We start from the raw sequence: 24,771 nt of genomic DNA on the forward strand, positions 1-24,771 counted from the left end.
TATACAAAACTTAATGGAAAACCACTGGAATTTTCTTGTAATTGTTTCAAAAAACAAATGGTGAAAGGAATATATAGCTTAGCTCAAACACTATGGTAGTGGATGACCCATAGCATACTTCATGGAGAAAGCCATGTCCATGTGAAGTCAGGAAGTCTGATCAACTGTAAGGGAGAGAATAAAAAGGAAATCTACTGTGAATTTATGGCTATTTCAGTCTGTGTGTAAAAACTCTTAACCCTAGCGCACACACCTTCCCCCCCATACATATGTAAGTTGAAGCAAGATGTGCAGTAAGCCAGCTAATGCTTTACAATGGGGTTAATTCCCCCCTTCAGGGGCTTGATTTTCTATTGTTACGTTGAGGAGTCAAATGCTTTTAGCACTGTTGTTAACTCTTAGGGCTAGTCTACACTAGAAATGCTACAGCGGCACAGCTGCACCGCTGTGCTGCTGTAGCGCATCTGGTGAAGACACTCCCTGCTGATAGGAGAGAGCTTTCCTGTCGGCATTTTAAAACCACCTCGCCAAGAGGTGGTAGCTATGTTGATGGGAGAAGCTCTGCTGCCAACATAGCACTGTCCACACCAGCGCTTAGGTTGGAGTAACTTATGTCCCTCTTGGGGGTAGTCTGTTCACACCCCTGAGCGACATAGGTTATACCAACATAATCTGTAGTGTAGAGAAGCCCTTATAAATTTGACCAAAAAGCCTTTTTGCAACTTACTCAGTAATCACTGATTAGAGGCTGGCTATACAGGCAGGGATGAAACATCTTTCTCTGATACTTTTAATCACCAGTGATCTTCGTAGGGAACTCAGTCTTTCCTAATAGACTGGCAAATCACTTTTCCTCATCACCTGTCACTTGCATGTTGAGTAAATTGCATATTAAACTATTTCTAGGAATAATAAGCTTATGAGAAGCCTCAAGGGCTAGGGTCAGTTTCATCCTACTTAGGGCTGGTCTTCACTACCTGCCCGGATCGGCGGGTAGAAATTGATCTCTCGGGGATCGATAAATCGCGTCTCGTCGGGACACGATAATCATTCCCCGAATCGATGCGCGTACTCCACCAGCCCAGGTAGGAGTAAGCGCCGTTGACGCGGGAGCTGCGGCGGTCGATTTGCCACCGTCCTCACAGCGGGGTAAGTTGGATCAGATATGTCAAATTCAGCTACGCTATTCCCGTAGCTGAATTTGTGTATCTGAAATAGATTCTTCCCCCCCCCCTGTAGTGTAGACGTAGCCTTAGTCACAACTTTGGGGTTTGGCATTTTATGGCCTATGTCTGGTGCTAAGCCAGGCTTCTCTCTGAAGGTATGTCTACACAGCAGCTGGGAGGTGCAGTTCCCATCTGCTCAAGCTACTGCACTAAAAATAGCAGTGGGGATATTGCAGCATGGGTGGCAGCTAGGGCTAGCCACCTGTGTCCACACAGGAGTGCCTAGCCCAAGCTGCTCCCCATGCCACAGTGTCCACACTGCTATTTTTTTGCATGCTAGCTCAAGCAGAGCTAGCTCAAATCTGTCTACCCGTTCTGCAAATTGCACTGCTCAGCTGCATTGTAGACGTATCCTGCATCTAAAGAGCCTGTGAACATGGGGAGTGTGGATTGAGGGCAGTTGTCTATGTAATCGACAGTCAGTAGATTCCTATTCCCTGGTCCTACTGACACACATGCTTAAAAAGGATGTCAAAGCAGTAAGACTGCTAATGACAGAGCTTTATTCAGTAGACCGGGGTAGGCAACCTATGGCACGCGTGCCGAAGGCAGCATGTGAGCTGATTTTCAGTGGCACTCACACTGCCCAGGTCCTGGCCACCGGTCCAGGGGGCTCTGTATTTTAATTTAATTTTAAATGAAGCTTCTTAAACATTTTAAAAACCTTATTTACTTTGCATACAACAATAGTTTAGTTATATATTATAGACTTATAGAAAGAGACCTTCTAAAAATGTTAAACTGTATTACTGGCACGCGAAACCTTAAATTAGAGTGAATAAACGAAGTCTCGGCACACCACTTCTGAAAGGTTGCAGGCCCCTGCAGTAGACCATCATTTCCCTAGGAGATTTTATACAGATTAAACTTGGTAGAAAAAAGAAGTCCCTGGGTAACTGGAAAATTTACAAGAAAAGCTCACCCAGTCTGAACTGCTTGTTTTATTTATCAATTAGCATTCACAACAACGTAATGCTCAAAGAGTCCCGAAAAGCCTTACATTTAAATATCACTTATAATTGTGTGGCTTTCCTTACCAGAATTTTTCAGCACCTCAAACAGGACAGCACAGTTGGGCTTATACGCTTGTTAACTATAAGTACCAGTTACAGTGTGTGCTGTGAAGAAAGAACTTCTTAATAAAGATTTAAATTGGATGCTGTAGATATGTCACTTCATTAACAATAATGTTGAGTTTATTTTACAGGAAACTTGTGGTATATTCCCTAACCAAAGCCGGACATGAGGTATCGGTGCACTTTGAGAGAGTGTTAGCAAAAAGTCACAACTTGTATTTTTTTTCCCCAGCAAAATATTGCCATTAGGCATTCTAAACTATTCTTCCCCTTTTGGACTTGGTTGTATTCCATGTGAGCTATATCTCATTCACTCTCTCACAACCTGTACCCGACTTGTTCATTTAGTCCATAAGGGCCCTAAAAGTTAAAGATAATGTTCTTGAATTCATTGATCCCATTTAATGCTAGATTTTGGACATGAGACAGCTATTGTAAAGCCAAGGAGCTGCTCATAGGGTCTCTCTGATTAGTGTTTAGAATTGAAAACTGTACTCCTTGACTGTTTACACAGGAATATCTATTAAATGAAAATGAAAAAATCACAACATTCCTATATTTTTATAGCCTGGAAGGAACATCATTCACATTTGACCTACCAGACCATAGTTCTTGTAAACAGTCTATTGTTTATCTATATTCTGATATTCTGTTGTTAGCCTATAATGTTCAAACAAATTAGAGTATTTCAGGTGGGGATGTGAATTGGCACCTACAAATACTAAACTTATCAACTACAGTTTCAATACTTCCAGATTTTAGTTCACAGTCTAGATTAACAATTTGCAAGATTTTTTTTTTTTTAAACCTCACATACTAAAGTGTCAGAATAATCCATGGAAAAGATTTTTTTTTTCTTCTAGTTGGGCACATGCCTTTAAAAGAATACTGGTGTCCTATTTAACTGCATTCTGAGAAAATGAATTTAAGTGAGCTACAATATTTTTAAATTATATTGAACTGAGAATTTATACCAGTGTTTCATAGAGCATCTATTTTAATTTCTATCTTGTTAACAAATCACACTGTCTTACATTTTAGATGTCTAGACATGTTTTATAGTAACTAGGAAACTAATGCCAAAAATGGACAACTCTACACATTTACGGAAATATCTGAAGTCATCTTATCGTGTCAGGCCATCTGTGTGGATGCTGCTCTAACTCTCCCATTCTCCCACAGCTTTGTACTTATTGTTAAATCCTGAAAACTAAAATCTCCTTTCTCGTTCTCTTCGACGCCCTATTTCTCTGTAGATGCCAGCCCACACTTGGCTGAACACTTGAATATTTGCAATAGGAATAGCATTGCATTTCAGTCTAGTTTCTGTTGGGCTGTTTTAGTTTCTCTCTCACACACATGCACGCACACTGGAGCTATTGTCAGAGGACTGGGATTTGGCAGGCATCCACCGTATTGTCTCTCAGTTGGGTGAGCATTAAGATGAATAACCACAGGTCTCAATGTGACAACATAGGCTAGAGGAGGAACTTGTGTCTATCAGCTGTTAGCTTGGAAAGCTCCAGATAAACTGCATCCTTTTTTCTGTGGTGCCTTGAATTTCATGCTTTAGAAGAACAGTGTTCAGGTTCAAGGTCCACATCTAGGCTAACACTTAGTGTTAGATTATTGCGTTTGGCACTGTTTCTCTTAATCTTAAAGTCCTATGTGATTTGATTTAAAAAAAACAACCCCTCACAGATGCTAAAGCCAGATGCAATCTCAGCTGAGAACCAGCTGACTTTGTCAGCAGCATAGTAAACACTCCTGACCTTGCTAATACAACCAACTGTCTTATACTTCTGACTACTTGGTGTTTAAACCCCACAAAGAGCTACCATTGTCATTTTGATTGAGGTAAAATATGATTCTTGACCACTAAGCATGTTGCCATTAACTGATGTCTGTAAAAAGGCATTTCCGCCCCTTGAGGTTGGTACACACTAGGGATACCGCCTCTCCTTTCTGCCTTGTATGTGGTGGTATTTGCTATATGTCTCTTTAAAAGAGTGCATAGAGGATGCCACACCTCTCAGGTGATGTACCCACAAAAGTAAACCGTTTGTTAGATGGAAATGAACAATGAATAAAATGTTAGCATGCAAATATACATCTTAGCCATCCTTCCAATGAGAGGGAATGTGAATTTAATCTTGAAATTGCTTGCATATAAATTGCACTTGTTGATAAAGCAGAGACAATACACGGGGTCTCAGTTCCTCCCTCTGATAACATCCTGAATTTGGCAGCTTAGATGCTGCTGTCATTGTCTTGCATATAGGAGAGAAGAGAATCTGATTGCTGTGCTGTCCAGAGTTTACTGTGCATTAACTACATGTTTTTTTGGAAGGGGGAAGGGGCAGACTTTCTTTTTAAAGGGAAGATTTTAGTACTGTATGTTACAATACATGTGTCAAAGACTAGAAGGTGAAGCCAATACTCTGAAAATTGCTTTAAGGTTTTAAGGTGATAAAGTAAAGTAATAAATTTTATGTGGACTTTGTTCTATAAATTAATGTTCCCAAACAGTTTTTGTAAACCGAGTAGGTCTTAAAACGACAACTCATTTTTAAGATGTTTTAATAAAAGTAAGAGATTATAAATCTTATTGAAAAGAGAACTTGAAAAACACAGACTGTTAGTTTTTCTTCGTAGGTTCAACTTCCTCCTGTTCTTACTTACGCTCACTCACTCACTTTGCCAGAGGTGACATTTACAGAAATTTCTTAAGATTTCACCAGCCCGGAAGACCTTTGCAGCACACAGCCTGGTTAGAATTGGGGTCCTAAGCTGTTCATATTCTTTGTTTTAGGCTGTTTTCTGATTCAGGAAGACAAGACTGCACTGGTTTATAGTCATAAAGTTTTCTTTGGAACTGTGAGGACTAGAAGCTTAACTGTTTTCTTAAATTCAGCATTAACTAAATTCTAAGCACCCTTCTCACTAAATAAAGTTTTCTACTCCCCAGTGCAACATGGGCATATCAGCATGTGGGTCCCTGAGAGAGATGAATATAGAGATGTTTGTGTTTTCTCCAGTTGTACATTTTGTATTTTAAAAGCAAACTTTCCAGTATGTTCAGCAAATGGAAATCTCATTTATAGGCAAAATATTATAAGCTTCACTAAGGCTTGGTGGGAGGCACAGCCTGGCACCAAACTAAATATACTCACCCACACTATAGTCTGTCAGACTGAAGTTGCAGAACCCAGAGTCTCATTGCACCCACACTTTTTGAGGCTCTGCCTCTGATCGTGTAAGCGCGGTTGGAAAAGCTCTGAAATAACTGTTGCAATAGTATGATGATGTAGTACTAATGTATATTGTAACTTATTTATCTAGGACATGTACACTAAGAATTGTTTCATTTGTACAACTTTACATGTATTCTATTCAAATACCCTTTTTGTACATGTATATAATATGTTATACATCACTGTTGCATATGTGAGAATATTCATAATTATAAAAACATACTCTGGTTCACTTACACATAAGTAGGTTTACCTGAACTACAATGCTGACAATGCATATTGCCGCCTTATGCAGACACCATTGTTCAGTCCTCCATTGATGGCCTAAAATATTACCCCGTTGTAATCACTATGCTCTCTAATGAATGGTTGGTATAGCAAATGCATAAGTAGCAACTTCAGCATCCTTACTATATAAAGGTGATTAACTGTAGATGAATTTGCTTACACTGGTATGACTTCTTAAAAGTTACAATAGTGTCAGACAAGATATATTATCAGTTTGCAATAACTAATATCCTGAAGAACTAGAGGGGATGGTCATAGCATAGTATGCGCTGGAGGACAAAGGAAAAAGTGACAAAACAAACTAGACAGTTTAGAAAATTGATAGTTTTCACTTTCTGCCAAGTGACATTGATGTAAAAGAATGTCTCTTTTTCTCCCCCCCCCCCCCCCCCACCCTTTCGGGCTGTACACTTTCCTAGGCTGTAAGATTTTTACTTATTTGAGTCTTTCAGATACTTTTGTCCATGGGCATACAGAGTCCATTCAGTTAGATTTCTGTTTGGTTTGAATCACTGTGGTGGCTTTACATTCTGGAGAGAAGTACTATAGTATTCTTAAATGGGTATTTAATGACAGAAATCTCTGTACAGGCATCGGTCTAGTAACCAATGCAAAATTGTTCTGTTTGGGATTCTTTCTCATTAGTTATGCAAGTCTACAAGGAAGACTTTGCATAAATTAAAGGGCATCCAGCAAGTTATGTCAGGTGACTGCACCTGAAAGATCCTTTCCTTATAGCTATCACCTATGGCATTAGTCTAACAAAGTTCTTACCAAAATGCATTCCCTGTATTCGTATGCACACACTCATCAGAACACTGGAAACAAAAGCTAATTCTAGCCATGAGTCAAATAGGGTTAGAGTTTTTCTTCTTATTTGTCAATAAATGTAGCTTGTAGCCCAATTACTATCTTAATACATTGTTAAAAGAGTTGATTTTAGGATAAAATCCATCAGCTTTATAATTTCTTTAGAGTTGCAAAGTCACACTGCCTAACACATAGTTGCAATTAAATGAATCATGTGTGTTCTCCCTTTTCCTTCCTGTCTCTTATAATAGGGGAGGTATTTCCATGTAGAAGTATTGCAGAACTGCATAGGCACAATAGCTTGAGAAATATTTCCAGAGCAGTGAAATGGCTGTGTGTGAAATGTAAAACTTCTAGCTGACATATGCCCTGGAAAATTCCACAGGTTCTGCCAATTTTCCAGCTTTGGCACATGAGCTGGAATATATTTATGGGAAACGCAAGCCATCCTAACCTACTAACGACCAACTCCTTTAGGTATTGTGACGTTGGCATGTTGTCCACATCTTGGCCATGGTAACAAAAGAATCATTTCAAAATATAAGCAAACATTGCCCTCAGAGGCCAGTAAGAGAATAGCATTATTTAATCAGGACAGTCTTACTCTTGTCTTTCTCTCCCTTTTCCTGGTTATTTTACTTGGTGCATGTATCTTGCCAAAATGCCACATATTTTCCCTAGTCATGTAGCAGGTTATGGCAGCCTGTACAATGTGCTACTCCCCATTTTGAATTCCACTCCATTTCCATGGTGGAGTGCGGTGTGTTACCTCCTGTCTTAAGCTATTTTTGCACCTTAGTTTGTGGTATTAAACACTGACTGCAGTGAAGCTGTGTTCTTTGGGTTATAGTCATCCAAGTGTGGAAGACCTCTGCCCAGCCCAACACCACTGAAGCACTGCTGTAGCTATCCGGTGGGGAGATACGAGAACTGAGATACTATAGAGGGCCTTGTGCACATCAGAAGGGCTATATACTGCCTCTGAAAAGGGCTGTTTTGGTGGTGGTAGGCAGAGTAGAGAGGCGACTGGAAGGAGTGGGAACAGTTTCAACAGATAAACTGGAAAAGTGGCTGGGGAGGAGCTGCGTTACTGTGTCCGTGGCTTGCCTTCATGATGGAGGGGGGGGTGTAAATTCTATACTCCCCCTCTACCCCTTTGTTCTTGTGTAGTTCCCCACAAACATCCTGGGCTTTACATGAGGGGTGGATTTCATTCTTTGTGGGGGCAGAGGTTTGGGGTAGGTTTTACATTTTATATGGGCAGCAAAATTAACACACAATAAATGCATTTGTTTTCTTATAGTTTCTGGCAAGAAAACCCATTCAGCAGAAAAACATCTGGTGTTGGAGGGATGTTAAGAAAAGCAAAACCAAGGTCATTAAAAATTACTTCTAGAAATAAAGTCAAAAGATTTGAAGTCCTGGTTAACTTCTAACATTTCAGAAGTTAGGTGTATTCTTGGTGCTGACTTGCTCGTGAGCCCCCACACCACAATAAAACTAGTCTCCCTTTTCAAAAGTTGTGCAGGTAAGCACAATCCTTACTTGGAAAGCAGATTGGTAAACATGGAAGACTGCAGATTTACACTGTACATCAAATGGTTTCTGTCTTTACTCTTTTTCTCCCTTTCCATTTCAATTGCACATGGAGAGAATAGGTAAGGACCTCTTACTCTGAGGAATTTGTGTCAGTTCTTCTGTTTGGTTTATCATTGATACACTGCCAAATAATTAAAGGTTAGTTCTTGCCAAGCTTGTTTCCCCCCTCATGCATACCCGTTTAGTGCTTAGGGAGGAAATAATGATGTATAAATAATTCTTGTCTGTATAATCTTATTTTGATTTTTACAATGCATTTATAGAACTTGAAGTGCATGTAAAAACCAGATTTCCAACTGGCCACATTAGCAATCCTAGTCAATCCCTCATCACTTGAGTACCATGCTTTCCGACAAGGCTTGTGAAAATAGGTGGGACTTTCCCTGTAGCCTGAATGTCACCAAACTCGGATTCTTTCAGAGCAGAATGAGGGCTCTTCACTGAGAATGTCCTGCCTCTAATCCCCTCACCTTAAATTTACAAGCTGTTACCATCAACAATTTGCAATTTCCTCAGTATTGCACAAGGTGAAGGACAGTTTCTATAGTAGTCAGAAACCAAACAATGGGAAGGGCTTTATAGATTTAGGTCAACACCTTGAATTGCACCTGGAATGGACTGAAGCAAGTGGTCAGGTATAATATGCTGCCTGTGGAAAACTCGAATCAGGCAGCTGCATTCTATAGTAACTGGTTTCCAAGTAGCCTTGAAGTATAGCCTCAGCTAGTGACTGGAGGTAATTAATGTAATGCATGGGTCGCTGTGGTGGTCAGAATCCAAAAGAAACAGTTGTAACTTAATAGCCAAGTTTAGGTGGGTTTGAGGGGTAGGGAATGAATGAGAAGTTCAGTTGTCCACTTCTAGGTGTCCTCTCTATTTCAGGACTTTATGTGCCTTGGATAATCTCTTCTCGCATGAATCTTTCTAACTGCTATCCTGTTATCTGGCTTGTCTCTCTCCCCCCCCCCCCCCCCCCCGAGTGTGGAATGTTGGTTCAAACATACAATCCTGGCACCGACAATTATGGGGGGGGAGGTCAGGTACACCTCTGTACCTCTGTATTACTCTGTCAATAGGACTTAATCCAGAATCTCATTTCCTTACTGAGCAAGTGGGTTTTGTTGTAGGCAACTCACAGCTCCCAGAACATTGACAATGCTGCTTTGGTACTCCGGTCGTAGTCAGCCCCAAGTCCAGCACAACAAACTTGTGATTCACACTATGGTTACCTGCAAGGCATCAGATAATATTAATGGTAGGAAAATAGAATTTGGGCTTATAAATCACTAAGTGCTATTGAAAATTTTACCCTTATTTCCAAAGAGCAGTTCTGATATCTGCTTGGGATGGTGGTACGTGTGTTACTTTTTATATAGGAAAAGAAACCCATATTCTGTGGACTTTCATTTACAGACCACCTTCTTCATTACCTCTATCTGCAGGTGATACATACCTAAGAGCCTACATATATGCAGCATGGTGGTTTATCGTGTTAAAGTATGATATGTGTAAGGACAGTTTGGAGTTTTTCTGGTCTACTGTAGCACTTTTAACATTCAGATGTCTTTCCTTACTTTGCCTTTTGTATTTCAGACAGCCTATTTAAGACATGGGAGATTTCTACTGTCCTTTTTTAACTCTTAATCTGATCCTCTGTCAACAGAAGACTGACCTACCTTGTGGTGTGATAATGCTGGGTGTATTTGCCTTGCATCTATACAGCCAGATTGGTTTAGTGAAGCCCACTTAATCAGCTGATAAGAATCAACCTTTTCAGAATGTAACTTCACTGCTCATCAGTCTTGTTAGGCTTTGCGTTTGTGGGGTATGACTTATCCAAACACAACAGTTCTTGCATGTGTTTTGGGAGAAAGGTTAGAAACCTTGTTAATGAATGAAGCTCGTTATTTTTAGACTTGTTTGTTTGCCAGGTTTGATATAATACTCTTTCACTGTCAGTTGGAAATGTGCTTCAGCATTACTGTATGATAGGTATGGGAAACTTGAATGCTTGACCCAAGAATACAGGGCAACAAGGCTGCACACATCAGTGATCTGGGTATTCATAGGTATTCTCTAATTGCCCCTCCCCCAGGTTTAAGTGCATTTTTCAATGTGAGGAAGTACTAAGCCTTTAAATACATGCAGATCATCCATGGGAGCACATGAGATTCTGCCCTCCTGCCTTCCTTATAAGACTTGTTGGTAACTAGAAAACTGAGGCTTGGCTAGTCTGTTTTTGATACTGCTAGTGAGGTGGCTTTAAAATTGATTAGCTGATCAGCGAGCCCTTTTGTAAATGAGTGGACTGCTATGTCATTGAATAATCTTTAGGAGTGGGGGGGGGTGAGAGAGAGAGTGTGTGTGTGTGTGAGAGAGAGAACAAACTCTTGCTTGCATGCCTATGGAGAGGAATGTAGTATTCTCCCTGAGTCCTCTCTTCCCATTGCAGATCTATGCAGCTCATACTACTCTTCGGGACGTGCTTTGTGGTCACGATCCTGTGGGGGAACAAAGCACTGCTGGTGATTTTTCTTCAAAGCTCACAAAAGCTGATCCTTTATCCTTTCACTGCAATTGTACAGGCAGTGGTGGTACCCTTATAGTTAGGCTCCGGAGTTGCAATCAATACCTCCTCCTCATCAGCTCTCCTTGCTCTTTTCTTCACTTTTTGTCAAGGAAACAGGAGCCAGCACACACCCTTCCTGAATCACCATTGCCTGTACATTGTAGCTCCCTGAGTGCCTCATTGTTGCCTTTCCTTCCGATTCTTCTTGTCCCCTGGCACTAGTGGCACAAGGTTGTTTGGTGTAATGTTCCATTTTTCTCTTTCCTTGGAAATGCCTGTGCTTTGGTGCATCTTCACAGCACTGTGACAGGGATTGAAAGTCCCTTGTTAGCACCATATGTGAGCAGATGCTCCTTCATACAGTAGGTTTCAGCCTGTAACACCCAACAACCCCTATTCTCTCAGAACTGTTTATAATTAATCCCTCTTTATCAACCCATGAAGCATTTTTGGCCCAATTGAGCAAAACTACATCAGGCATAAAATGCCAATCGCACACTGGTGCCCAATCTAAGAACTTGAGAATTTAAGCACGAAGTTGGCCCTGTTGATGTAGTTGAAACTGTCTTGTTAACCAGCAGTTTTGCTCCTAGAAGTAATGGTTTATAATGAAAATACAGGGTGGCTAAATGGTTTAAACTGTTTATTTTTGTTTGCAGATGTTCTCAAACAATGACGAAGCTGTGATCAACAAAAAACTTCCGAAAGAACTGCTGCTTCGGTAAGCTGCCTTCCAATTTGTGAAACTGGGGAATTTCTGTGTATCTGTTTACAAGCAATAGCTAATTTAGCTGGTTCATTCATAAGTTATGAGCTTGGATTGCATCAATTATAAAGCCATAAACAAACACTACGCTGATCAAAGGCCTGCATTAGCAACAGTTTATGCTAAATATTTTGCTGTTGCTTTTTATGTCTTTGTGAAGTGTTAAATGAATTTGCTGGTCCTCTGTTTTCATAGATGAAAAAGGTATAGGTCTAAAAGACCTTTAATGAAAATAAGTGCTAGGTATCGGCGAATATCTATACAGTCTAAAATAGGACACACTGCCTATATTCTTTTTGTTAATGTGAAATGTTTCACCTGAAAAAACCCCACACAACCCCTTTCTCCCAAAGACTTAAAATGTGAGAAACTATTGGAAGATGGCCATGTTCCCACTTGCACACATTTAGTTGCAGCTGCTGTAAAAAGGAGCTGAGGGCTCAGCATCTCACGGGATGGGACTCCTGTCATGGTATTGTGGAATCTAGCTTGTGTGAGTATCTCCGTCTATTTCTTATGCTGTGAGTGTTACCTTCACGTTCACTACTGAAGTGGAGCAACATAAGTGGCAGCTATTTTTCAAATCTGGAAACAAAACAAAAAAATTCTCCCTTTTTCCATCTCTTGTTTTGCTCAGACTAGAGCAGAGGTGGGCAAACTACGGCCTGCGGGCCACATCCGGCCCGCGGGACTGTCCTGCCCGGCTCTTGGATGGGTCGGGGTTCTGAGGGGGGCAGTCGGGGCGGGAAGGGGCAGATAGGGCGCGGGGGGCCAGGCTGTTTGGGGAGGCACAGCCTTCCCTACCCGGCCCTCCATATAGTTTTGCACCCCGATGTGGCCCTCGGGCCAAAAAGTTTGCCCACCCCTGGACTAGAGCATAGCTTGTACAGAATAGTAGCTGGCAGTCTGTGCTGAGGATCTGAATTATTAAAATGAGCGAACTTCTTGAAATGTGTGTAAGTATTGCTCAGTGATATTCAAGATTTAATGATAGTAAAAAGTCTTTGGAGGTGAGCCCTGGTCTCTGAAAAAAGCACTAGTCCATTTAAAATAAGATGAATAAAGATTATCTGATACTCTGTAATGTTTGTTACTTCTCACAATACCCCATTAGTTGGAGCCATAGATGTTGGGAAAAGCTTTCAAAAACACCTACGTGATTTGAATGAAAATCATTGGGACTTGGGCTCTTAAGTCTCTTAGTCGTTCTGGAAAAATTTCCTTATATCATCCTTGTCATTGTAGCGTCTGAACATGTAATTCACTAATCTTCCAATGTCTGGTTGTTTACTGGCCACAGATTGGGGTGCACCCACCACTCAAAGCACCAACTCTGCTACGTTGAATCTTGCTCTGGTCGTTTGAGTTTTCATCAGGTGGCTTCTACACTTTTTCCAGAACCATCTCCACAGGCATCTCAAACCTTCCTAATACGGGAGTAAATCTTGAACTGAAATAACTGATTATTCTATAAAATGTTTAGTTCACAACTGACACCTTCTATTCTCCTTGCTGTTGTGAATATTTGTTTTTGAATCTGCAGTGTATGCACTTAGCAAATGACAGTCCCTGTCCCAAATAACTTACGGTATAAAAGACAAGCCACCGTAGGTGGATGAGATAAGCTGGAAGATGAGGAGGCTGGGGTAACAGATATAGGATGTCTTAGCACAGACTAGCTGTGTGTACAGTTCTGAGCCAGTTACCATGTGTAAGTGCGGCATGGGAGTGAGTGTGGACGAATGGGTGATCGAATGGCATCACTGGTATAGCAAAGGCAGGAGTCGACCCTCACAATAAGATAACTGGATGTATAGGTAGGTTTGGGTCCAGATTGCAAAGGGTTTTGATAAGGCAAGAATTTTGTCTGATGCAGCAGAAGAAGAGGTTCCAGTGGAGGAAGTTAGAAGGGACGACGCAGTTGGTGACAAGCTAGAAAGATGTTAGTAGCATCATTTGAATGGACTTGAGGGGGGAAAGGTTGCAGGCATCAAGGCCAGAAGGGAGTAGATGATTAGAGCTTGGATGAGATTTCTGGCACTGTGATCAGAATGGAAAGGTCTCAGAGGGGTCAATAGGCCTTTTCTGAATCTAGGGAAGTGGTTGCAACTGGAAGTTAAGGACTAGAAGTTTATCCTAGATGTTAGGAGGAAGAGCTTTTTCTCTCTATGGTCATGTCTACTAGGGTATTTTGCACTCTCAAAAAACTCCCACTTGTGTTAGTCAATGGAAGCAATAGTGCAGACAAAGATCCCAGGGCTGGATGCAATTTTAGTATGGGAAGGTTACTAGTAGTTCATCCCTTGATATCACTTTTCCTTGGTGAAGTTCATAAGTAAGGGTTGGAGTGCTGGAATCCACCATTTGCATTCTGTGAAAATTAATTAGTGCAGTTTGACAGTGCAGCCTTTGAAAGAGACTTGGATGCATTTATCTAGGGGGATCTCCTGTAAATGAATGTCAGTGTCTACAAGACAAAGACGCGTGTGTGTAAGCAACGCTGCTGGGTAATTTCTTGTTCCCCAGTTCGGTCATTCTGAGGATGGTATTGACGTCTCATGTATGTGGTTGTGAAGTGAAAAACTGTACTTGAGCCCATTCGGTTGTGGGAGGGTGCAAAATGGGCAGACAATAGGCCTTGTCACCACACAATGTAGAAATCTGTGTGACTTCATTATCATTCTCTCATCCTGCCTAGCTGCTGAGGTTTTTGGTGAAGACCTATAGTACTTTACATCTTCAAATGGTCTTTATCTAAACACTTTTGTGAATACATAGGAATGGAATCATTGCCCTTTCTACAGATAAGGAAATGGAGGCACAGATTAAAAGTAATTTAAGTGTTCCAGATTGGAAATAAGGCGTAATTTTTGACAGTGAGTAATTAACCATTCGAACAATTTACCAAGGTCAATTTTTAAATCGAGATTGGATGTTTTTCTAAGACGTGCTTTAAGAACTATTTTGAGGACGTTCTGAGGCCTGTTATACAGGAGGTCAGACTAGATAATCACAATGGTCTCTTCTGGGTTTAGAGTCTGTGATTTCCATCCCCCTGCTCAATCCAAAAAGCTGTGCTTGATTTTAATTTATATGGGAGCAAATCTGCTAAATGCTTATCTCTCTTTTGAATCCTGAGCAGGAGATTTTAAACCAGTGACTAAGCAGTTCTGCTGTGGCTACATGGCCCACAATATTGTTGGAAATAGTGACTTGACTCTTGCATTCTGTGAGTGTATCCCTCTTAAGAGAAGCCAGTTGTACAGTGTAATTATCAATCTGTATGATCTTGCTGTTGAAATCTCCATTCAAATTCCAGGGTTTGCCCCAAATATTTTTGTATTATGGTAGTGCCTAGGGATTTCAGTGTGCAAATATAGAATAAGAGCGCTGTCCTGAAGAGTTTACAATCTAAATAGACAAGACAGACAAAGGTTTGCGGGGGGAGGGATGTAACATACAAACAGGTGAACACTATGAAGTTTCACAAAAGCCATGTTAGTTCCATGATTTTGTTGTTGTTTTTTAATTTTGCAGGGTGGAGCTTTGTTGGGAGAGGATTATTTCAAGAGACAAGGAAGCTAGAGGTCACATTAAAGAGGGGTAGAAAATAAGGGGTACATGGAAGACGGGATGTGAGGCTGGAATAAAGCGACTGTAAGGGAAGGGGCAGGAAAGACTGGAGTGAACAGCCAATCAGCAAAAAAGGAAGAATGTCCACAACAAAAGCTATTTTTAAAAGTACACACCCCTCTCCTCCCCCCCCACCCCCACCCCTGGCCTTCTGATGATATCAGAGTCTGCATGTCCCTGCTTCAGCTGCTACTCTCTGCTTCTGCCCATCTGAGTCTCTGGCTGGCTACTCCTAGCAGTTTTTGCTCCCAAGTTTCTATGACTGGAGTGAGGGGTGGAATGGCGTGGACCCTGCTGCACCAAAAGTCTCTGCACAGATCTGAGTCCAGGGAGCATTAGGGTTGAGGTACTCAGGCTGGGTCTCTGCTCCTCCCTTCTCTCTCTCTCTCTCTCTCTCTCTCTCTCTCTTCCCCTCTGCGCACCCCACCCCCCCATTATTGCTGTACCTGCTTCAGCTGCTTCTCTCTGCGACTGCCAGATGAGTTTCTAGGGGCTTACACCTTTTAAAAAAATGTACATTTCTAAAAGAGCCAAACCATCAAAAGGTGGAATTCAGTTTATCGCCTTCTCATTCCCGCAGAGCTACCAACTTCTATTTGGACAATGTCTAGCTCCTGGGTTTGTGTAGCAATGAATTTAGATGCACCCTCCCTGAGACAGGCCAACAGCTGGCTTATTGACTCTGAAAGGTGAATTCATGTTTCATTTTTGGCACTAGTTGTGGTTAATTTAGACATCTGTTTTGCCAAAATAGCTGCATGCCAATAGTTTCTGTACTATCTAACATGATGGCATCGATAGTCCATTGAGAAAGGGCATTCATACGTTAAAGCAAGCTGCCAATTGACTTTGAATGTAGGCCAACCTCCATCGGAAAGTCTGAAAGAGTTTTTTTTCCTAGAGAAATGGTGGTATCTACTAGTTTCCTAAGGAATTTTTACTCCTCAAATATACATTTCTCTCGCCTGGTCTCCCTGGCCCTAAGGTGTTTGTCTTTTCCAAATTGGTTCACAATAAGGTCACTCAGCTTTAAAATCCTCCCCTCTCATGGTTTGATCGCCTTCTGTTCAGTCCCCGCTCTGCTGCCCCATAATCTCCTGCCTTGCCTCAGCACACAGCGCAGTGGCTTTGCATCTACCTCCATATTGATTTCTCCTTCACTAGCTTTAATTCTGCTCCAAATGAATGAAGAACAGAAGACAATTGAATGGTTCACCAATGAGAGGCGCAGCAAACTGTAGTCTGTGCCTACTTGGTCAGGCCATAGGAACCAATTTAATAAGAAGGGAACAAAGCTTGACTGTTTCCCTGAAGCTGGGAATGGATGACAGGGGATGGATCATGATGATTACCTGTTCTGTTCATTCCCTCTGGGGCACCTGGCATTGGCCACTGTTGGAAGACAGGATACTGGCCTAGATGCACCGTTGGTCTGACCTAATATGGCTGTTCTTATGTTCTTATGATTTGAATAGCATTTCACTGGGTTGAAAGTCAAGGTGATAAATTGGATGGTAGTCTTTTGACAGCTGCATATCTTTAAAGGCCTCATCCAGCTCACCTTGAAGTCAAAGGCAAAACTCTCAGTGGTGTCAGAGGAAATGGTGGTGGTGATTGGAGCGAGTAAGGAATCTCTTAGAAAATCCTGACTGGATTTGAAGAAGTTGGAACGATAGAAATGTGCTGGACATTTCTTCATAGAATATATTGTGGCTACTTGGCTTGCTGTAGACTGTGCTAGTACCTCCGGAGGGGGCAGTATCCTGCCCTTTCACAAAGCTTTTCTGAACCCCTCGGTCCTACTGTTATTGAAGAATGGTCATAATTTGTTGCTTTCCAATGGAATGAAATTAATCTCTATCATAACAAACAGATTTGACTCAGGTTAATGCTGATAATATTTAGATAAGTATCTGCCTCTCCCCTCCAATGACTGTTTGAACAGAAGTTAAACAGCATGTATTATATTCTTGCTGCCACTCCTCTGTGAGGAGGAAAAAGGCCAAGTGCGACAACATAGCAGTCAAATGTCAGCAGATGTATTTCATCAAAATAAATATGCTGTGTAGAACTTAAAAACAAAATGAGTATTTTCATGATTGTTTGAAATTATAGCTGATTTTTTCTCATCCAGTAAGGCAAAACTAGAAGAGTCTTCATGCAGATATACTATTAAATAACCTGCTAATTTTTTTTACCAGCTTCTCAAAGTTTGATTCCGAGTGATAGCTATCTTTATTAGCCTGCTAAATAACAATGTAGAGCTGTACAGTGAACTAGAAGGATGTTTTGTGCAACATTTTCATGCTCTGAGGCATAGCGTCCAAAATAATTTGGAACAACTCCAAGAGGTGGCTCTTTTTAATAAATGAATGTTGCTATATGTAGGATCTAGGAGGGACTAGATAGGTCTCTTCCAAACTTCTGAAAGCACAGAATGCTTCCCTATTGTACATTCTCATTTTAAACCAGTCATGGGATATTAACAAGAAATGTTTATTACATTTTAAGTAGGGTTGGATTATCTATGCTTGGGTTTTTGTGTTCTGTTTCTACTGTGCAGACTACATAATTCAGACCAGGGTGAGGAGAAGCCCAATATTTAATTATGACCCATACTGTGTGTGTATTGGAGGAGGAACCCTGTTTCATCATTGCCTAGCCATGCAGGGCAACCTGTTTTTCCCCTCTAGCAGTTTCTCTGAGAAGAAAAGCCTGTCCTTAGTTTTCCAAAGTAACTCCAACTTCAGGTCATTCGGCCTATAGGACATTCAGTGTACTCCTGTGTTCTCTCCAGCAATTGTGAGGTGCTATAGGTTGGAGCCAAGTTGTGAAACAGCCAAAGTGCAGAGCAGAGTAGTGACTGTTGCTGAAACAGTATTTTTTTCATAGTCTGATTCTGCTGAGTCATTGTTTGGTATCAATGAGAAAAGACTAGGGACAAAGTAGTGCAGACAGCATTTAGAAGGGTCTTTTTTGCTTTTAAAAAAAAAAAGTAATTTTATTAGCTATTTAAGAGCATGATTTTAAATTCATTGTTTGTCTTCCATGAGCCTAGTCATTGTCAGGCAACCACTCCCAAGCAACCAGTCCTAGCTAGGGCAGTCAAAAACCCTACAAGAAGAGTGCAGGGAGGCTATTGAGGGAGGTGTGGCAGGAGAAATGAAAAGTAAGAACCCTGTAATCTAAGCATATTGGACCATATAGAGATGGACTTTTAGGATCAGGAAAACTTTTCATGTGCTTTTGTGTTTACTCTGACCTCAGAGGTGTACCCTCAAGGGCAAAAGGGGCAATTGTCAGCCATATTAGCATCCTTTATACCTTGGGGTGGGGGGGGGGGGAAGAGAGGGACAGAGTAGTGAGTTTGACAGCTACCCAGCGGTCTTGTTACTGGAATATTTATTAATGGCTTGGAATTTCTATGGAGGAAGAATTATTATTTGTGGAAAGTGAGCTTGCCTGATGACTTACCTGCGGTTGTGTTCCTATAGATATAGATACTTGTGTGTCATGTAACAAGAATCCAGAGAAACAATAAGCGTATTTTCCTCGCTTCCAAGGTGCCAGTAGCCTTCGCATGAGGGCTGATACATTGGCTGATGTCATACTTAATTTGAGGGAAGATATTTGTATGCTGAAGGTTTATTAAAAGTTTTCAAACAAGGTATTGGATTCCTTTCTGAAAACCCAGTATTGGAGCCAGAGCTGTGTGTAATAATGAAATGCATTTTAGGACCAGAAAATGAGGTTGAAAAAAGCGGTCAGATTTCCAGTATGTCCGTGTGGATCCTACAGCAGGGGTGCATTTGCCCTGTGCACATGAGATTGAAATTTTCTGATTAGCAGAGTTCATTACCCTGCATCACTTCGTACTTCTGTGTGAAGGCATAAAGGATAAAGTGGTTCCCTCTGTCTGCCTGTGGCAGTGAGATAGAACTTAAGTGTCAGATCTGCTACTTTTCTTTTGAGCTTCAAACTCCTCTTCTAGACAAGTTTTGTCATAACCAGTCCTCCTTCACCCCCCCTTATTTTTGGTTACTACTTTAATTTGGACCTTCCTAAAACAGCGCAGAAAGTGGTCTAAAATTTTCATCTAGACCAGTCAGTCAACCTACCTTTCTTCTTCCCAAAACTATGCTCTGTGCTGGGAGATGAGAAATTGCACACCCTAAAAGATAGGAATTATTTTGGTGAAGTTCTCTGGCCTGTTACACAGGAGCTCAGACTAGATGATAACAATGGTCCCTTGGAATCTATGAATCTATATGGAAAGGACCAAACAGTTCAGACTGTCTCCCTATCTGCTTATAGCCTTAGCCAGATGTTTTAAAAGTCAAGCCATCTCTTCACAGAGAATATTGAAATGGATAACAGAGTATCTCGCTGCTTTATCAGCTGGCTGGTGAGCCTCTCACTCCACCAGGGCACAAGCAGTGTCCTCCATCTGCTTCAAGAATGTGCCTGTATCAAATCTGTAAGGTGGCAACTCACTGACCTTTGTTAAACACCATGCCTTGGACTTGGCTGCCAGGTCAGATGCCAAGTTCAGGAGAGCAGTACTTCAGTCGCTGTTCAACTGATTCAGCTTGACCTCCTCATTCCCACTGTCCTGAGGAGATGTTGCTTGCCAGTCTCCCACAATGGGGTCCAAACTAACACTGAAAGGATGGTTACTTACCCTGCAGTAACTGTGGTCCTTTGAGATGATATGGTCAATGTGGATCCCACTGCCTTCTCTCCCTTCCGCTCTTAGAAATCCTCAGTTACGTTGACCTTTTTTACTGCGAAGAAACTGAGGGAAGGTTGCCTGTGCTCCCATCTTTTATGTCCTTGTATGGGAGCATGAGGCAGCCATGGGTGATGCACTGCCCCCAACGGATCCACTATGCAAAAAAAAATCTCATCTTGTGCACATGAGGCCCATGTGCTCCTATAGCGAAATCCACCCTGACATCTTGAAGAGTCAGTTACTGTAGAATAAGTAACTGTTCTTTTCCCACCCTCCTGTGGACTGGCTGCCAAAAGCGTATTTGCAGTGTTGTTGTAGTGTTGGTCCCAGGATAGGAGAGACAAGGTGGATGAGATAATATCTTTTATTGGACCAACTTCTGTTGGTGAAAGAGACAAGCTTTTGAGCTTCACCGAGCTCTTCCTCAGGTCTGGAGAAAGTAACCAGTGTCCAGGCTAAATACAAGGTGGGACAGATTGTTAAGCATAAGCAGCATTGAGGCATGATAGTGGTTGTCTCCCAACTCATTCAAAGCTATCTGGCTACACAATTGCCAATACACGTGGAAGAGCCTGTTTATATAAATGACTGTCCAGATCACTGCGCTCAGCAGTGTTTCCTCCATGCTGCGTGGAAATGATGCTGGCTTGCAGAAAACAGATGAATTATGGGATGTCAGAAGGGGAGTCATGGAGTTTTAGATTGACCCCCAAGCCACAGAATTCCAGGCGGCATTTCACAATGCATCGAGAAAAATCATAGAATATGTAAAATCCAGTGGCAGAACATTGCACCATGGGATATGTGCCCAGAATGCTGTGTGGTTATTTAAAAAAAAAAAAAAGCGCAGAGCTTTGTGAATGCAGTGATTCACAAGGGAAGTAGCTTAAGCCAGCATAAACAAAGCTATGTGGAAGCACTCTTTTGCTGTAGTTATAGCAGTGGAAAATACACTGAAAAACCTTTCTCTGATAGACAAGGCCTTAACCACTTTGCTTATAAAACACTCAATGCTCTGCTGTAGGCTTCTTGTTGTTCTGTCCCACACATGGTGCGCTCCCCTCTCTCCAGTTGTCATCCCTAGGGGAAAGAGCTACTTAAGAGCCAGTGCAGAGTTGTTGAGCACCAAAGGTCACAAGGTTAATGAAAACAAGGGCTTGCAATCCTATTTCCTACAGCAAAGCTAAACAACATGGCTAATGAGGGTGACCTTCAGCATGTTGACAAATGAGACCTCCAGCGAGGCGCATGTCTGTGAATTAATTTTTGTCTGTCTTTATGAGAAGTGGATGTGATAAATATCTTATTTCCTTTCAAGGTAGTCAGCAGACATGCTTCCATTGATGACAATGTCAAAGTTTTTCACTCTCTTTTGATAATGCTATTTGCTGTAGCATATCATGTCATTCCGCCCTGCCAGTCTCCACTTCTGAAAAATTGCAAACCCATGGCTTTGCTACTTACAGATTACCTTGTGCAAATAATTGTACTATCTTTGAATACAAAGTATGCACATTAATGTTCACAAACTGCTTTGTCTTGCTGGTTTGCTGGCAGCAGCAGCCTTGATAACCCCTCCTGATTCTTACGTGGTGTAAAGTGGAATTTGTCAGCAGTACATGTTTGTTCATTATTTTAAGTGCCTCATTCCCCCAGCTTTACGCAGTTTATTCTCTGCATCTATCCCAGGCTGTGGATGCATTACACAATTAATATAAAACAGTTTCAGCCCAGGGATCTTGCCAGGCTTATAAATCATGCAAGGAAAAACAAACTACCCAGCAATATTTTCCAAACTCCAAGTGTTTCCCAAACCATGCTTTTGCCCCCTTCTCCTCAGTTAGCCTGCCCGTCTTCCCATCTCTTACACCTAGACCAGTGGGTCTCAACCTGCGGCCCAATCAGCACACAGCTGTGGCCCATGTGACATCCTCAGGGCCATACAGATAGTATTGGATGCGGCCCACATAACGCATTGTGGGCCGCATATGGTTGAGAACCACTGCACTAGACTCTCTTGGGGACGGACGAACGGAGTCTTGCAGGATATTCTTAAAGGTCACTGTATCCAGGCTCTCTCAAACAAAGGAGGTAAGTGAAGTCTAGAACAGTGGACACCTTACCAAGAACACCGTGCTGTCAGCCCCCTCCTACTTCTGCTAAAGGACTGTTCATTTGAGCACCTCATGGTCCCAACTGTTGCAGTATCTGTGCCCACCAACCAGCAAACAGTGGGCAGAGAGGTTTGTCAATCATCCACTTTATATAAGGTACTACTCCACCGTTCCTATCAGTCTTTGCCTCTTCACTCCTGCTTCTTTTCAGTTTTAGCGTCCTCTCTAGCCGATTTGAAGAAAGATCAGAAGTTGGTGAGGCTTGGGAGTGAGAAGGAGTTTTCTAAAGTAAACTCATAGGGGTGAAGGAGGGGAATAACTTGCTGGAGGGTTTCCAAATCCTTGTCCAACTTGTACAGTGCCCTCAGCTCTCGTCCCAGGTCCCTCCTAGTTCAAGTCTGGCAGCAATTATGGTAGCAACTTCCTGCTTTGTCGGGGTGCATTGAGTCTTTAGGTGCCCCATCTACTTCTGCCGTACATGTCAGTGGACTATCTAGACAGCCTTAATTTCCTGGGTTAGCTTAATGCTCTGGAGCATTTGTTTGTGAAGCTCTCAGTCTTCTTTATGGCACTTTGAAACTGTGTGATGTGTATCGGTCATATTGTCTAACATATTCCTCACTAGCAAAGCCTGCATAATAATCATAGCAGTTTTAAAATATTATCTAGATATTTCCACAATAAAACTAATCCTGTTATGTAAAAGGAAAAAAATAAATGAATCAAATGTGTGCAAAAAATTCTGGGATTTTAATAGTTCAATTGACCCCCAAATCCCCGACAGCCACATACAGTAGAGAAAATCTGGGGGTGAGTAGAGTTAAATTAGTCACTGATATTTCTAACCTTATATAAACACTTACTCCAGTAACAAAGGCACCTTGAATGAAAGTAAACTGAAAATACCTTGTCAATAGTTACCTGGAAAAAATAGCTTATCCCCTTAACCCTTGTATAAGGCAAATGTTAATAAGTTTCCTTCTTTCTAAAAACTCTTCAATTTTAAATATGAATACACACATTCCATATATGCATGAGTATGTATACGAACTTTTCTCTTCACTAAATACGTTCTATCTCTGCAGTGAACTATTGACCTAGTGATTAAATTCAATTTTATAGTTGCCATCATGAGCATTTGCTGTTTAATGTCTTTTTGAGCTCTATTTTCCAAGCTCCAAATGTTTCCCAAACCATGCTTTTCCCCCCTTCTCCACAGTTAGCCTGCCTGTCTTCCCATCTCTTACCCCTAGACCAGTGGTTCTCAACAGTGTTAATAAACACCTGATTTCCTCAGAGTTTAAGTGGATTTTGTACTTTATTTGTATATGCTTAAATGACTGGAGAGTAGAAAAACGGAGCCCAGTGAAAAATACAACAAACTGCTTCTAGGATTCTGATAAATAGGCCAATAGGTAGATGAACTTCTGCGCACCAAGCTGTTCAGAGTTCTTGGGAGTGCCCTCATGCAAAGGAACGGCATTCCACGTAGGAGTGACCCAGCCAGCTCACTCCTGACACACGTGCAGGGCCGGCTCCAGGCACCAACCGACCAAGCACGTGCTTGGGGCGGCACCTTAGAAGGGGCTGCCAATGTTGGGGTGGTGGGGGGCGCTCCCGGTGGTTTTGTTTTTTTTGTTCGGCGGGGCGGCGCTCGAGGGGTTTTTTTGTTTGTTTGTTTCGGCTGGGCAGCGCGGGGGTGTTTCGGCGGCGCAGCGCTGGGTGGGGGGAGCAGGTTCGGCAGCGCAGCCCGGCCCGGTGCTCCGGGGGTTTGGGCGGCCCGGCCCGGCGCTCGGGGGGGGGCAGGGGTTTGGGCGGCCCGGCCCGGCGCTCGGGGGGGGCAGGGGTTTGGGCGGCCCGGCCCGGCGCTCGGGGGGGGCAGGGGTTTGGGCGGCCCGGCCCGGCGCTCGGGGGGGGCAGGGGTTTGGGCGGCCCGGCCCGGCGCTCGGGGGGGGCGGGGGTTTTGGCGGCCCGGCGCAGCGCTCGGGGAGGGGGGCAGGGGTTTGAGCGGCCCAGCGCTCCGGGGGTTTGGGCGGCCCGGCGCGGTGCTGGGGGGGGGCGGGGCGGGGGTTTGGGCGGCGCAGCGCTGAGGGGGGCGGGGGTTTGGGCGGCGCAGCGCTGAGGGGGGGTGGGGGGGAGTTGGGCGGCCCGGCCTGGCACTCGGGGGGGGGGGGGGTGTTACGGTGGGGTGGCGCTCTTCTTTTTTGCCTGGGGCGGCAAAAAAGTTAGAGCCGGCCCTGCACACGTGACCTAGACAATTACACAGGCACACTAATTAACTCTGCTGACTTGATGCAAATTGCACTTACCTTCTATTTCAAAGCAAGATACTCCTTCCACCTCATACTTGGGGCATGAGGACGACAGTGTTTTTAATCATTTCTCAAATTGTAGTATTTAATTCTTAATTATCACAGGCAATTATATATAAATTCCTGAATTGGGACCAGATCCTCAGATTTTACTGAGGTGTTTAACTTGTTATGCACTCCACTGAGTGCCATTGGAGCTATGCAATTGTTAAGGATAAAGGGGTTTTTCACTGGTAAACAAACAGATTTTGTACAACTGTTCTCTTGTGTTGAACTGTAATCGTTTATCCTGCTGTTTCCTTAACTAATTGAACATTTCTGACTGCTGAGCTACAAGGTAGCAGGAAGCATCTGTTTTGATAAATAATTGTTCAGTTTACTCTGTCAGCAAA

At 42.5% G+C, this 24,771-nt stretch overlaps 1 protein-coding gene across 3 annotated transcripts in view; it reads left to right on the top strand.

Moving 5' to 3' along the window:
* Nucleotides 1–24,771, top strand: part of FBXL20 (F-box and leucine rich repeat protein 20) — a 70,620-nt gene that overhangs the window by 8,229 nt on the left and 37,620 nt on the right. Inside the window, exons 1-3 of one of the 3 annotated variants that reach the window (XM_065422757.1) lie at nt 7,938–8,029; nt 10,706–10,778; nt 11,482–11,543. In XM_065422757.1, coding sequence (XP_065278829.1) covers nt 7,938–8,029; nt 10,706–10,778; nt 11,482–11,543 — 227 coding nt within the window. Of the gene's footprint in view, nt 1–7,937; nt 8,030–10,705; nt 10,779–11,481; nt 11,544–24,771 lie in introns of those variants that run through there. The other 2 variants (XM_065422756.1, XM_065422755.1) reach the window with 2 other exon arrangements.

The sequence above is a fragment of the Emys orbicularis genome, chromosome 25, assembly GCF_028017835.1.
Source record: "Emys orbicularis isolate rEmyOrb1 chromosome 25, rEmyOrb1.hap1, whole genome shotgun sequence".
In the NCBI taxonomy this organism is placed as follows: Eukaryota; Metazoa; Chordata; order Testudines; family Emydidae; genus Emys; species Emys orbicularis.